Here is a 14,679-nt window from a genome sequence, read left to right on the forward strand (position 1 = left end):
TCCTCACAATTATATTCCTTCTTAGAGAAAACTGGTATCTGTGAGGATTTCCAGTCAGGATTTAGACCGTATCATAGTACTGATACTGCTCTCCTTAGAGTTACAAATGACCTGCTCTTATCATCTGATCGTGGTTGTATCTCTCTATTAGAGCTATTGGATCTTAGTGCTGCGTTCAATACAATTGGCCACACCATTCTTTTGCATAGACTAGAACACTTTGTTGGCATTAATGGAAGTGCATTAGCATGGTTTAAATCGTACTTATATGACCGCCATCAATTCGTAGCAGTAAATGAAGAGGTATCATATCGATCACAAGTGCAGTATGGAGTACCTCAAGGCTCAGTACTAGGGCCATTACTCTTCATGCTTCATGCATGTTACCCTTGGGAAATATCATCAGGAAACACGGTGTTAGCTTTCACTGTTATGCTGATGATACTCAGTTCTATATTTCTACGTGGCCCAGCGAAACATACAAATTTGAAAAACTAACGGAATGCATAGTCGATATAAAAAACTGGATGACAAGTAATTTCTTACTGCTAAATTCTGAAAAAAAAAAACCCCAAAAAACAGAGGTGTTAATTATAGGACCTAAAAGCTCTGCATGTAATAAGACTTGATGGCTGCTCTGTCAATTCTTCGTCATCAGTTAGGAACCTAGGTGTGCTTTTTGATAGCAATCTTTCCTTAGAAACATTTCTAGCATTTGTAAAACTGCATTTTTCCATCTCAAAAATATATCTAAATTACGGCCTATGCTCTCAATGTCAAATGCAGAAATGTTAATCCATGCGTTTATGACCTCAAGGTTAGATTATTGTAATGCTTTATTGGGTGGATGTTCTGCATGCTTAGTAAACAAACTCCAGTTAGTCCAAAATGCAGCAGCTAGAGTTCTTACTAGAACCAGGAAGTATGACCATTTTAGCCCGGTCCTGTCAACACTACACTGCACTGGCTCCCTATCAAACATTGTATAGATTTTAATCTTTCTTATTACTTCTAAAGCCCTGAATGGTTAAGCACCTCAGTATTTGAACGAGCTCTTGTTACATTATAGTCCTCCACATCCGCTGCGTTCTCAAAACTCTGGTAATTTGATAATACCTAGAATATCAAAGTCAACTGTGGGCGGCAGATCCTTTTCCTATTTAGTGCCTAAACTCTGGAATAACCTACCTAAGATTTTTCGGGAGGGAGACACACTCTATCAGTTTAAATCTAGATTAAAGACCGATCTCTTTAACCTGGCTTACACATAACACACTAATATGCTTCTAATATCCAAATCTGTTAAAGGATTTATAGGCTGCATTAATTAGGTAATCCGGAACCGGGAACACTTCCCATAACACCTGATGTATTTGCTACATAATTAGAAGAATGGCATCTACGCTAATATTAGTCTGCTTCTATCTTATTCCAAGGTCACCGTAGCCACCAGATTCAGTCTGTATCCAAGTCAGAGGGTCACTGCAGTGACCTGGATCCAGTACGTATCCAGACCAGATGGTGGATCAGCACCTAGAAAGGACCTCTACAGCCCTGAAAGACAGCGGAGACCACAAGACCACAGGAAACAGATGATTCTTCTCCACAATCCGACTTTGCTGCAGCCTGGAATTGAACTGCTGGTTTCGTCTGGTCAGAGGAGAACTGGCCCTCTGACTGAGCCTGCTTTCTCCCAATGTTTTTTCTCAATTCTGTCGCTGAGTTTTGGTTCCTTGCCGCTGTCGCCTCTGGCTTGCTTAGTTGGGGACACTTCATTTACAGCAATATCGTTGACTTGATTGCAAATTATTGCACAGATACTATTTAAACTGAACTGAGCTGCATGATGCCTTTAACTGTCATTTTGCATTATCGACACACTGTTTTCCTAATTAATGTTGTTCAGTTGCTTTGACACAATCTTTTTTGTTTAAAGCGCTATAAAAAATTGAGGTGACTTGACTTGACTTGGCTACCTGGAGCATTTTTTCAGGGTATTTTTATTTAAATTTTTTTGCCTGTAGCTCAAAATAGCCTGTGCGAATTTACACTCATTTTGCCAGCACGGGTCACATATGATGTCATTAAATCACGAAGAAGTACCAAATTGTTGCAGTTTTAATGATGTACAGAACACAATGCCTCAGAAAATCCGATCTGCCTGTTTACATGACAGTCGCATTGGCACATATCTGATTTTGATCCGATTTATTGCCACATATGAATGAGGCCTGAAACCGATCTCGAAATATCAGAATGCATGCGCTTTTTTCCTGTTTACACAGTCATAGAACAGATCTGATATGAGCAAACAATTTGAATTTGGTCACATTTAACTGGCGGTGTTAACAAGGCCTAAGTCATTATAATCCATGTCCCCACTGGATGCAACAAATGGCTCGTTTTTAATGGGTTTTATTGTTTTTGTCTTGTTGTGCCGGTGTTCTGAACGGAGGGACACGCATCACAGTATGACAACGGGAGTAACATTTCCGTCACATGCTTGAGGCATTCGCCCAATCACAACGCACTGGATAGCTAGCCAATCAGTGAACACCTCACTTTTAAGACCGATGAGCTTTGTAAAAAATGACATGTTTCAGAAAGGCGGTGCATAGAAGAGAAACAATATTGTACTGTATGTGGAAAATAATGTGTTTTTGAACCTTAAACCGCATAAACACATTTCATTACACCAAATACACAAAATGTCCTTTTTAGCAACATCATATGACTCCTTTAAAACATTTGAAAAGCAAGTCACGTAAAGATTGCTTTCAGTTTATGATGTTAATACTATCTCCAACCAGGAGAGGTTGCTAGTTTCCAGCTGCTCCCTGTTTTAATTTCAGCGTAGTAGGACGTGCACTTATAATGTAAACATTCACTATCATTAGCAAATAATAAATGAAAAACTGACCACGAAAACTGTATTTTCCAGTCAACATGGTAAACAGATTTTCTTTTTACTGAGTTCAAGGGGGTACCCATATGTTTGGATTGTTTGGAAATCTGTATTTTATTTAAATCGCCATCACACCACTGCTCACAAACAACGGGGATGCCAGAGTTGCACTTGCCTCAAATTTCAAAGGTAAAATTCATAGTCAACAAAAGCTTTTACCAAATGCATGACAGAAATGTTTGCAGCTATGTCCTTATTAGGGTTTCTGCGGATCCTTAAAACGTCTTCAGTTAAATTGTTTAAATTTAAATGGTACAAAAAGTCTAAATTATAAAAGGTCTTTGGGGACGGAAAGACAAGAATTGCTATATGGATTAATATGACAATTAATCTTCAAAAAGCTACGATTTCACTGAATAAAGTTGAGCACTGCACATCAGTTCCCTATCAAGGCGGTAACTCAACATTACATCAGCTATGAACATCAGAATCTCTTTCTTCACGGTAGAAGTCTTATCTAAGTCACCGTGGAAGTTGCATTAGAGGACTTCATCACCAGTTCTGTGTCACCTGCTTGGGCCTCGCCCACGCCAAGGCTGCACTCACGGTCGACACGTGCGCCCACCCGGAGAGAAGTGGTTCGGGCAACAGCAGGGATAAGGCCCACTGCCGCCAGCGAGCCGCTGGTGGGCCCTCCCCCACCCGAAGACGAGTTTGACGCTGTCAGCTTCGCGGACGATAGCTCCCCCCCCCCCCCCCACGCTGTCGCGAACTTCGTCACCTTCGAAAGAGCTGACGAGGAAGACGACTCCATGAGCTGGACCTCACTTGGAACTCACCTGACGAGCCTGTGAAAAGTAAGCTGGACTCGTGGTTCCTCCAGTCGAGCCGCCGCCAGGCCGCATCGAGGAGAAGAACCCTGTTCTTCCCAGAAGTACACGACCACGTGGTGAAGTCGTGGGCTGCACCCCAATCGCTGCGCCCCCACTCTGCCACGGAGGCCATGTTCGTGCACGTGGACGGGGCAGAAGCCCACGGGTATGTGCACATGCCCCCCGTCGAGGAGACTGTTGCCACGCACCTGTGCCCGTCTTCCTCTGCATTGGTTTCGGACTGCAGTCTGCCTTCCAAGCTGTGCAGGTTCGCAGCCCACCAGGCGGAAAAATCCTATGCTGCTGCAGGGGGAGGCAGTTTCTGCTCTTCACTCTATGGCTATACTCCAGGTGTTCCAGGCAAAACTGCTTCAATCCCTCGACGTCATCAGGGATCTGCGCGCGGCAACTGATCTCGCGCTGATGGCTACAAAGCGCTCTGCTCAAGCCATCGGCTGTTCCATGGGGTTCATGGTCGTCCTTAACAGGCACCTATGGCTGACCCTAGCTGACCTGAAGGACGCTGGCCACAAGACGCTCTTAAACGCTCCAGTCACTCCCTCCGGCCTCTTTGGTGACGCCGTGGGGTCGGTCACAGAGCGTTTCTCCGAGATGCAGAAGCGTGCCAAGGCGATGAGCCACGTGATGCCCCGTCGCTCACTCCAGTCATCGTCAGTGAGGTCCCGTTCATCTTCTGCACCTCGCCAGGCTCAGGGACCGGGTAGACAGCCCGCCGTGGTGCCCCGCCCCGAACCGGACGTTCGTTTTGGCTGAAACAAGCAGTGGTCAGGGCCTGGAAGGAAACGTCAAGGTCAGAGGAGGAGCCCGCCGCCGCAAGAGAGCCAGCGTGTCATCCTCGGCTCCCAAGCCATCTTCCTGACGGACCGTTAAGGAGGAAAAGAGGCCCCGCCCCCAAGCGCCATGTTCAAAGGCATCATGTCCCCCAGGTTCCTACGGGCAACGATTGCTATGTGGGTTTAAATGCTGTTTGTGTGAGTTACACAATAAAAACATGTATCCATTCTCAAAAAGAGCTTTTTCTTCCTCTTGCACCCAACACTGTGTCACTCGCCCTGTCTCAGAGCAGCGCAGAGCCACAACCCATGATTATATTGGCCTCTCGAGGGTGCGAGAGTGCCAACACCACACAATGCCTGCCACGAGCTGCCCTCCAGCCAGTGCTTCTGTGGCTGTAGAGCTGCACGTCTGCTGTGTCACTTCCTAGACGCATTGGGGGCTATCCCGGGCAGTTCACCGTGGATACTCGGAATAATTCAGCACGGATATTCTCTTCAGTTTAACCCTCTGGAGTCTAAGGGTATTTTTGGGGCCTGGAGAAGTTTTGTCATGCCCTGACATTTGTGCTTTTTTCAGATTCTTATAAATATCTAAATGGCTAAAGTCTAATCTCACTGTTATCAGCACAAACTAGGCTATAATAATATGTGAGCAGCATGTATGTACATGATTGTGTTTTTGAGAAAAAAAATGTTATGCGTGGTTAGTGAAAAACTAAAAATGTTAAATCACTTGAATAAGGCAATAAAAACACATATAGAAAATTGGTTCCCAGGAATTTTGAGAACTGGAGCTTGTAGCCTAGAATTGTTTTTTTCTAAATGATGTGAAAATCATCTTGTTTACTCACTTACAGAAAACAATATATTGATTTACTGATTTAACTTTTTGTTGGTAAAAGTCATATGCGAGTAGGCGTCAACTATCATGAATTCACACCTCAGAAGACAAAGGCCTGCATAATGAGCTGCATAATGAGCCATTCAGTCAGCTGTGTCACTGAGAGGGATGAGTTACAAGAAAGAATGTGAGGACAAAATAAATGTATATAATTTTATGTTTGTAGTTTATTTAGAATATATTTAATTATCCCACAACATAATTTAATATTCACTTGTGAGTGCAGTTAAACAGTTTATTAGGAAAAATCAAAGCTGACTTTCAAACTGAATTTTTTGCATCATTACTCCAGTCACACTATCCTTTTAACAATCTTATTTTCTACAAAAAACATTTATTGTTATTATTATCATCATCATTATTTTTATTATTATTATTATTATTATTATTATTATTAATGTTGAAGAGCTGAGAATATTTTTTTTAGGTTTTTTAGGGGGGATAAATTGAAAGAACAGCAATGATTGTTACGTTTGTTACAGTTACATTTATTGTTACATTTATATTATTTACATCAAGCTTTTGAATGGTATAGTAGTGTATATTGTTATTGAAACTTCATAATATTTCACTTGATTATACATTTAGTCAGGAATTATAGTTTGGAAAAAGTCTTTGGAAAAAGTCCAACTAGTAAAATGTTTACACGTTATGTGAAAACTAGTACAAGTATATGAATAAATAAGAGACTTACTCATGTTTATGATCTCTGCTGAATAAAGTGCTTCATTCTTTTTTCTGAGGAAATCCAAATCTCAAATCCTCAACCACATCACATCTTTTTGGGGTGAATTATGTCTTATTCCTCTCATCGCGAAGCAAACAGTAAAATAAAAAAAAACTTGAAGAACATCTCTCGCTGCGTTGTCTTCTGTTGTGTGGGCGTATTCAAAAGCCGCGCGCTTCAGTGAAACATTTGAATCTCAAAAAGCGCGCTCGGCGCGGGGGCGTGGTCGCATTAGAAGATGAAATGAAGGGAGACGTGAAAAACGGACATCGCGTTGTTTTCATATGGATTACTTTATCACAGAATATTTGTTTTCAGCAGCACTTATTTAGTTTAAAAGTAGACATGTCAGGCTTTCTATAGATATCTCTCTCATGTCTCTTCGTTGAGTATTCACAGAGTTACAGTTCATTTTAATGACGCGTTTGTAACTGAAGATCAGCGCAGACAAAGGCTGCAGACAGCACTCCTTGTTTGTTATCTTTATTTTATAAGTGCACAAAGTTTTGTTGTTATTATGTCTGTACACAAAAAAAAAGTAGACCCTTTACAGATTCGATTGATGTATTGCTCTTATCTGTACGATCAAAACTGAAAGTGTACTTTAAGTTCTTTTCGGGGTTATCAGGAGAAAATACCCCAAAACGCGTATACGCGTTAATCGACTCCAGAGGGTTAAACGCAGACCTCCCCACTTCAATGGCGTGGTCCCGTCACTGCCCCAAAATCTTCCCGTTCTGAGACAGGAAGTTCTCAGTCTGCTCCCTCCGAGCGAGCAGGAAAGCGGGTTTTACAGCTGCTACTTCGTGGTGCCAAAGAAGGATGGTGGACTCCGTCCGAGTCTGGACATGAGACCCATCAAAAAGTGTGTGGACACAGCGCTTTCTCCACTCAGATCGAGCGGAATGCGCATCTTGAATTATCTGGACGATTGGCTGATTTTAGCCCACTCAAGAGATGTGCTAATCAGTCATGTGGAAACACTGCTTCGCCATTTGGATACGCTGGGACTGCGTGTGAATATGCAGAAGAGAATGTTTTTACCGAGTTGGACTACACCATATCTGGGAGTATGTTTGGACTCAATGGCAATGCGAGCCCATCTCTCTCAAGAGCGCAAAGAGGCAATTTCATCGACTCTGCACCGTTCAGACCGGGCAGGTCGGTTTCACTGGAGGAATTTCAAAGGGCTCCTGGGTCTGCTGCATATGCGGCCACTACAGTTTTGGCTAAAGACCCGAGTTCCGCCAAGGGCGTGGTATTCTGGCCACAAGCGCATTACATTCACTTACAGTTGCGTCAGCACTCTGAGACCGTGGAGCACCCCGGATATAATCAGCCCAGGAGTTCCTTTGGGTATAGTGACGCAGCGCACCGTGGTTTCGACGGATGCGTCAACTTCAGGCTGGGGAGCAGTGTGCCTGGGCATACATGCCTCAGGCCTGTGGTCAGAGTCACAGAGAAGGTGGCACATAAACCATTTGGAATTGGAATCGGTGTCCTTAGCCCTGCAAGCCTTTCGGCCGAAATTGGAGTGACAACATGTACTGATTCGAACCGACAACACCTCTGTGGTCTCGTACATTAATCGCCAGGGTGGCGTGCATTCCAGAGCTCTATTTAAACAGGCAGCGAGTCTCCTGTTATGGGCGGACCGACACTTTCTCTCCATAAGAGCGGTGCACATCCCCGGTATCCTGAACCGTGGAGAGGACATGCTTTCGATGAACAGGATTCCTAAATGGTACCAGGACATTGGTATTGTCCAGGGGACCTGTTCCGTGTCGGATGTTTTGCGCTTTCTACAACACAGATTGGGTTGCGGGAGTTTGCCATCCACGCTGAAGGTGTATGTGGCCGTTATTGCTGCTTTTCGTTCCCCGGTTGATGGGCAATCGATCGGTAAGCACGCTCTGGTAATCAGTTTTCTCAGGGGAGCGAGGAGATTGTGTCCTTCACGGCCGCCCTCCGTGCTGCCGTGGGATCTAGCTCTAGTTTTGAGGGCTCTATCTCTACCACCGTTCGAGCCCTTAGCTTCGATTGCGGTTAAGTAGGTTTTCTTGGGGACGGCCTTGCTTCTTGCTCTCGCCTCGGCAAAGCGCATTGGAGACTTACACGCGTTTTCGGTGAACGATGATTGCATCTGTTTCGGACCTGGCGACTGTAATGTCACCCTCCGGCCGAGACCAGGTTACGTGCCGAAGTCACTCAATACACCGTTTAGAGCACAGGTTGTTTCCCTGCCCGCCTTATCTGCTGAGCCGCCAGCCTCGCATGACACTGATGCTCAGAGTGCTGTTTGCCCTGTTAGGGCTTTGCGGATGTATGTGGATCGCTCGGCCGCCTTTCTTCAGTCGGCCGCCTTTCGTCGTGTGCTTTGGTGGATGTAATAAGGGACATGCTGTTTCGAAACAGAGACTCACTGGATTGTGGACGCTATTGCGTTGGGTTACGAATGCCAGGGGAAGGATTGTATAATGGACATTATGTTTCATTCTGTGAGGGCAATTGCTTCCTCATGGGCCTGGGCTTTTGGTATGTCTATCCAGGATTTATGTCTTGCTGCTGGCTGGTCTTCCCAGAACACATACGCCAGGTTTTACAAGCTGGATATGCCCTCTGTAGCGTCACATGTACTTTCGGTGAGTTAAGTTTCATTCATGTGTTGTGAACTGTTATAACCAGCTATACAGTAGTTACCATAGCTGCTAACTCTGTGTTATGGTTTATAAGATTATGCAGTTGTCACCACAAACGCTGTCGACTCTATGTTTAACTCTCATGCTTGAGTGCTCATTGTTTTGTGTCTGCCCTATTCAGTGCAGCCTTCGTGTTCATTGCATGAAGATATGCCAGTGTTTTTAGGGTCGGAGCAGATGTTTCATTGGTCTAGTTCTGATGCGAGTCAGATCAGATGCGAGTACTCTTAGCGAAACAGCTATTGGCTAGAACTGTCTTGCTTATGTGTGGGTGTGATTGACCCTGTTCAGGGCTTATCTTCACTGCTCTCACGGTGGGATTTAATACAGTTCCCATATAGCGGATGTAATGTTGAGTTACCGCCTTGATAGGGAACGCCTCCGGTTACTATCGTAACCTCGGTTCCCTGAGAGGCGAGAATGAGACATTACGTTAGCCGCCGTGGTTGCTGTTTGATCAGCTGTGCTAGCGTTCAGTCATGATTCTGGCATAATTTTCATCCCCAGCTGGCGTTAGCCCATAAGATTTCAGCGAAAGTGGAGAAGGGAGGAGTTACCATAGCTGACGTAATGTCTCGTTCCCACCTCTCAGGGAACCAGGGTACGATAGTAACCAAGGCGCTTTGTATACTGCGGTTAACGGGGAAACCACTATATTTCTGCATTTCCTGCTGGCAGAGAACGAATTTGCTTTTTCAATAATCCCATCTGCTATTTTTGCTAGATATTTTTAAATATGATCCAGTGGATCGACAGAAGGCTAATGCATTATAAAAATCTAAACAAATAAGACAGTAAGATATATTTATATGTTATTTAATATAATAATTTATTGACAATAATTGTTTAAATTAATACAATAATTGATACTTTTGACTCATCCCTTTTTAAAAAAAATGTTTAAAGGCTGAAATGTGAAGGTCAGATCTTTAAAAGGTTTTTAAAGTAAAAATCCTGCAGATACCAGTTTATTTTATGGTAACATTTGGAATAACTATTTTTTTTTTTTTAATAAGCCCTTTTTAACTGTCCTCTTAGGTTGTTTTGAGAATGATCTGTAGGCCATTAATTAAAAAAAATAAATATTAAAAATACATTCACAGAAAATGCAATTTAGATGTTTACATTGGCTTGTTGGGGGTAATATTTCTGTCTACTGACAACAAAGTTTTCCTTCTGAATTAGCATAACTGCACAAGTTTTATAGTTAATAAAATCTTTAAAAACAAATTCAATTTCTTCAATAAAAAGGAAATTAAGTACGACGGTGTAAAATGTGTGTGGATGTGGATTAGTAATCAGGCCCCTTGGTATAAAGGAGAAAAAATGCTGGCCCTCGTCACTATCAAAGTTGCCCATCCTTGATTTAGAAGATTATACTTAAGTGCAATGTCATGTTTTTCGAAACTTATTGGCATATTAACAGCAATCAGTAGTAATTCTACACCATAATAACTATGCTGCATAATTAAAAAAATAAAATAAATGGAAGAGTACACAATTTTATTTTACTTATTTATTTTTGGTTTTGTGATAATTGTTCATGAGTCCCAAAATGACTTGAAAAAAGATTCGAAATTTTCAGCAGCTGGTTTGGGTGACTTTGGACATTGTAATGCTAAATATCTGTGAAATGTAGCTACAATATGTGTTGGTTTTATGTTTGGGGTATTACAGGCAAGTACCCACTGAAACCATTAATGTTAATTCTATCCCCCGTATTAATTCTAAGACCCTCATGAGCTGCAACAAATCCAAACAATGAAATCAATTCTAGCACAAAGGTCATAACTAAAACCCAGTTTATGGTAAATAGCAGCAGAATAATTACAGAGCAACAGCATCTCCTGTGAGTCAGATAAGTTACACAACAAACAACAACAACAACAGTAATCACTTAAGGGTTCTGCTGTTAATTACTGTTGTTTGATAAGTTACAGTTTATGATTTAACAGATTTAGAGGTAATCCAAGAGCGCTGATATAACAGTCCAACAGCACTAGGACTTTTTAATGTTTGTATGATGCTACGAGTCTGTGTTTTCAGGGATCTGGACAGGCTGTCAGTCTTGTTATTGGTGGAGATTTTTCAGTGATTTTTAACACTATTACACCAGTTGATTACAAATAATTTTGTTTTGTGCATTAATTCTCTCAACTGATTTGTGCAAAAACACTGTTTCATTCAAGTAACAAAATAGAACCTACTGTGCATTGCTCAGAGACACACAACAGTTAATTCTGCTTTGGCAAGCATTTGGAACTATTTTCATGGCGGAACAAAAATAGATACAACTGGCAACAGCATTACCACATCGGGTATGCATTTTTTTACTCAACAGACTGTTGTCAATTTTTCCTTACATTTAAAAAATTAATTTTACAACGTGTAAAAAAGATAATCAACCAAGTCAGACCCTAATTTATGGAAAAAAAAAGCTAAAATAATTAGTATTGTGAGTGAGTTGAGAAACTAAATATGTCAGTTAACTGAATTACTGTATTTAGTATAGTCATGAAACTTAATTTAACTGGGAAGAGAAGTTAACATTCTATCGTTATTGTAAGAGAATTGTTATCTATCTGCAATGAGTGGTTTAACAGCTTTCCATGTTTATGGATTTGTTTTTTTGAATGCAGTCAGCTAATAAGTTGTCAAAAACAAACAAGCCATTTTCTGTCACTTGCACCACAGGGTAAGAATGCAATCATCTGATGCTAACTGCTTTTCATCAGCAGTCAGGTTTGAGCATATGAATATGTATGTGTGAATTATAGATTGTTTGTACTCTAACATTGTGTCATTTAACAAACCCAGTTCCACCTCCTCTTTTCATTAGACTGTTACATCTGCAGTCAGTGAAGTGTGTTCCTGGCCTTTAGATCCCACAATGCACAATTTACAGCCTTGCAGCCTTGCAGTGACCCCAACACTGGACTAAACCCCAAACAGCAGGCCACTTGAGGGACTCAAAGTGTTGGCTGTATAAAGGGAGTAGAGTGAGAGGCCCACTTGTGTGTCAGCCCCCTTCCTCCCCTGTCAAATCTAGCAGGGATGGAGGGGGTGTGCCACGAGCCTTCTGCACCCTTACAGCTCCCGTTCTCTGTTCATGTCTGGCTCCCTCTTAACCCTCTCTCTTTCCCTTCATATTGATATCCATCTCTCTCTTCTGCATTTGGGCCCCCTTCATCCTTCATGTCTTTATCCCTGGGGAGTACGTGTGGGGGGTCAGGGTTAGGCAGGTGCAGAGCCAGCGAGAAAGCCTGAGAGCAAGGGAAAGAAGGGGCGGAGGGGGGAACACTCTCCGTCTGTCACCCGGCTCTCTTGTCTCCCTGCAAAGAACTAAATAACCCCTCCCAATGCTGGATTCTGAGTGGACCAGACTAAGAACTGTAACCATGATACTGTATGTGTATTTAAATCATACATTCACACCTTGCCCTGAGAATAGTCACAGACCAATACATTGAGATTATTAGCATCAGCCAATAACCATGTCCACTTGGCAATTTAACAGAAGTGTCTATATCCTCGCTTTGGTCTACTGGCCATTTTGACAATACAATTTCTGTTCAAATTTGTGAATTCTGAGTAAACGTTGTATAAAATATTTTTTAATTTCAGCAAGTTTGCGTACAAAGGTTGTGAACTTTTCAGAAATTAACAGAATGCCTTATAAATTTAAATTTTTGTTGATGATTCGTAGTACATTATAGACCTTACGTACATGCATACACTGTGTCCCAAACAACACACTAAACACAATAAGTAGCCTAGTCTGTCTCGTGTAAGAATTTTATAAGGCAATTTTGTCATCCAGTATTGGGGTCTGATAGCCAAGCACCCACCCCCCTCTGTCAAGTAAGAAAAGCAGAGATAGAGTTAAATTCATTAAGTGTCCAACATTACACAATTAGGTGCGTCATCTGGGCATTTAAAGGGCACTGTATTTAATTTCTTTAAATTGAGATTCAGCAAGTTCCACTTCCAGTCATTCCAAATCAAACTGAAATGCAAAACCTGTAGAATGCTGGCGATTCAATTCAAACTCATAAACTTAAAGAGATATGATTCTCAATGTTCCCAATCCACTTTCGTTTAATTGTATTATGTACATAACATAGTGATGTTATAATATATAATCTAATATTGGATGACCACTAACTGAAATACTGTATCACTTTTTCACTCTTGTCTTTTTTCATATTTTATAGAACCATTTTAGCAGTTATTATTGTCATATTAGTAAACAAGCATGGCCTGCACATGTACAGAGTTGCACAACACCAAACCCAAACATACGGACAAGAAACTGTCAGGAACAAGAGCAGTAATCCTACCTTGTCAAAAAGAGACTTCCATTGCTGAGAGAAGCATTTGTGTAAGACAGAGAAAGAGGTAGAAGAAAGGAATGTACATAGATATAATTGAGAAAAAGATTAATCAATCTAAAATGAATTTCTGTTATTTTCTGCTTTTCAGCAACATAAATCATGGTCACTTACGTCCTCTGGAGCTACAGGAAGGACATCAGTGCTCTCTAGCACCTCGATCTCTTCACCCTCTGCGTGAGCAGCGACCGCTGGGGATGAGTTCACCATAGCCCCTGTGCCTCTCTCAATCTACCCAAATAATGATTATCTCTTCTCATAAAGTTCTGCCATGATGTCTTGTTCAGGTGTATATTCCGCCACATATATCCACATATATGGTTTTGACAACTCCAAACTTCATGCAGAGCTAAACTGGCATTTTTCCAGCTCTGTCATATAGGCTATCCTATGGCACGTGAGTTTATCCCAAACTAAGGGGGTATGCGGAATTCCTCCTCGCTTCCATATTTCATTACAGGATGTTTTAGACACTGTGAATCCACGGTACGTCACACATAAGTTCGCGTTAGATTTTTAAACACGACTGTCTTTTCCAGTATGGATTCATCCTCAAATAGTCACCTGCAAGAGAAACATCGTTTCTTTCTCAAAACCCTTTATGGTATTTTGTGTTTCGTATTAAATTATTACCATCCAGTGTCGTGCCTGGCGTGATTTTGCTTAAACTGAATACCCGGTATGTCACCAAACAACAATGCGATAACATGATAAAGCGCAATGATCAGGTTATTTACGACAACGGCTTGTCGTGTTTATCGTACCAACGTAAAACCACGCAAGACTAAAAATAAAACAGTGTGAAATGCGTAAGTGGTAATTTGTGGTGCGTCATTGTACCTTGCTGTTGTTTCGCATCCACATCGCGTGCCAGCAGCGCCCGAGAGGAGCGACTCCTGCCAGCATCCACAGAGCGCTTTGCCAAAGTTCACTGTGACCGAGCGAAGCGCAGACAGCATGGGGAGGTAAATGAGAGGCACCCGCCTCCTTTCACTGATCGTCGTCATGTGGGCGCTTTTACAAGCGCTCGTCTCGAGTGATGATGAGAGATGAACATGGATGCGCGAAAATGATATATTTCCTCATGTTCGTCTTTGTAGTTTGTCTTTTATGTTGCTGCGGCTTTGCCAGTGAATTTGTTTTCTGTATCAATAAAGTAGCCTACATCTATTTACGGCGACTAGGGTAATTTAAAAGAAACTGAGCAAGAGTTCTGTGGGTCCGATTATAAAAGAACTCACACAGAAATCACCCTCGTGGGAAATTTATTTAAAACGACTGGATTTTTCAAAATTTGCCGAACAACAATAAATGTGACACTAGTGTTAATTTTAACAGCAAATATTTTAACTAAATATATATATTTTTTTCTTCTAAAAATGCTGTT

General features: G+C 41.9%; 1 protein-coding gene across 5 annotated transcripts in view; it reads right to left on the reverse strand.

The window, feature by feature from the left end:
- The window catches only part of rhbdl3 (rhomboid, veinlet-like 3 (Drosophila)), a 74,208-nt gene extending 59,902 nt beyond the window's left edge, over window positions 1–14,306 (reverse strand). The window contains exons 1-3 of one of the 5 annotated variants that reach the window (XM_042725706.1): window positions 14,133–14,306; window positions 13,407–13,856; window positions 13,242–13,265 (exon numbers count right to left, since the gene is read on the reverse strand). In XM_042725706.1, the coding sequence (XP_042581640.1) occupies window positions 13,242–13,265; window positions 13,407–13,502 (120 nt within the window). In that variant the 5' untranslated portion in view covers window positions 13,503–13,856; window positions 14,133–14,306. The other 4 variants (XM_042725709.1, XM_042725710.1, XM_042725708.1 and 1 more) reach the window with 4 other exon arrangements.
- Between the last annotated feature and the right edge of the window lie 373 nt (window positions 14,307–14,679).

Source organism: Cyprinus carpio, chromosome B6 (genome assembly GCF_018340385.1).
Source record: "Cyprinus carpio isolate SPL01 chromosome B6, ASM1834038v1, whole genome shotgun sequence".
Classification (NCBI taxonomy): Eukaryota; Metazoa; Chordata; class Actinopteri; order Cypriniformes; family Cyprinidae; genus Cyprinus; species Cyprinus carpio.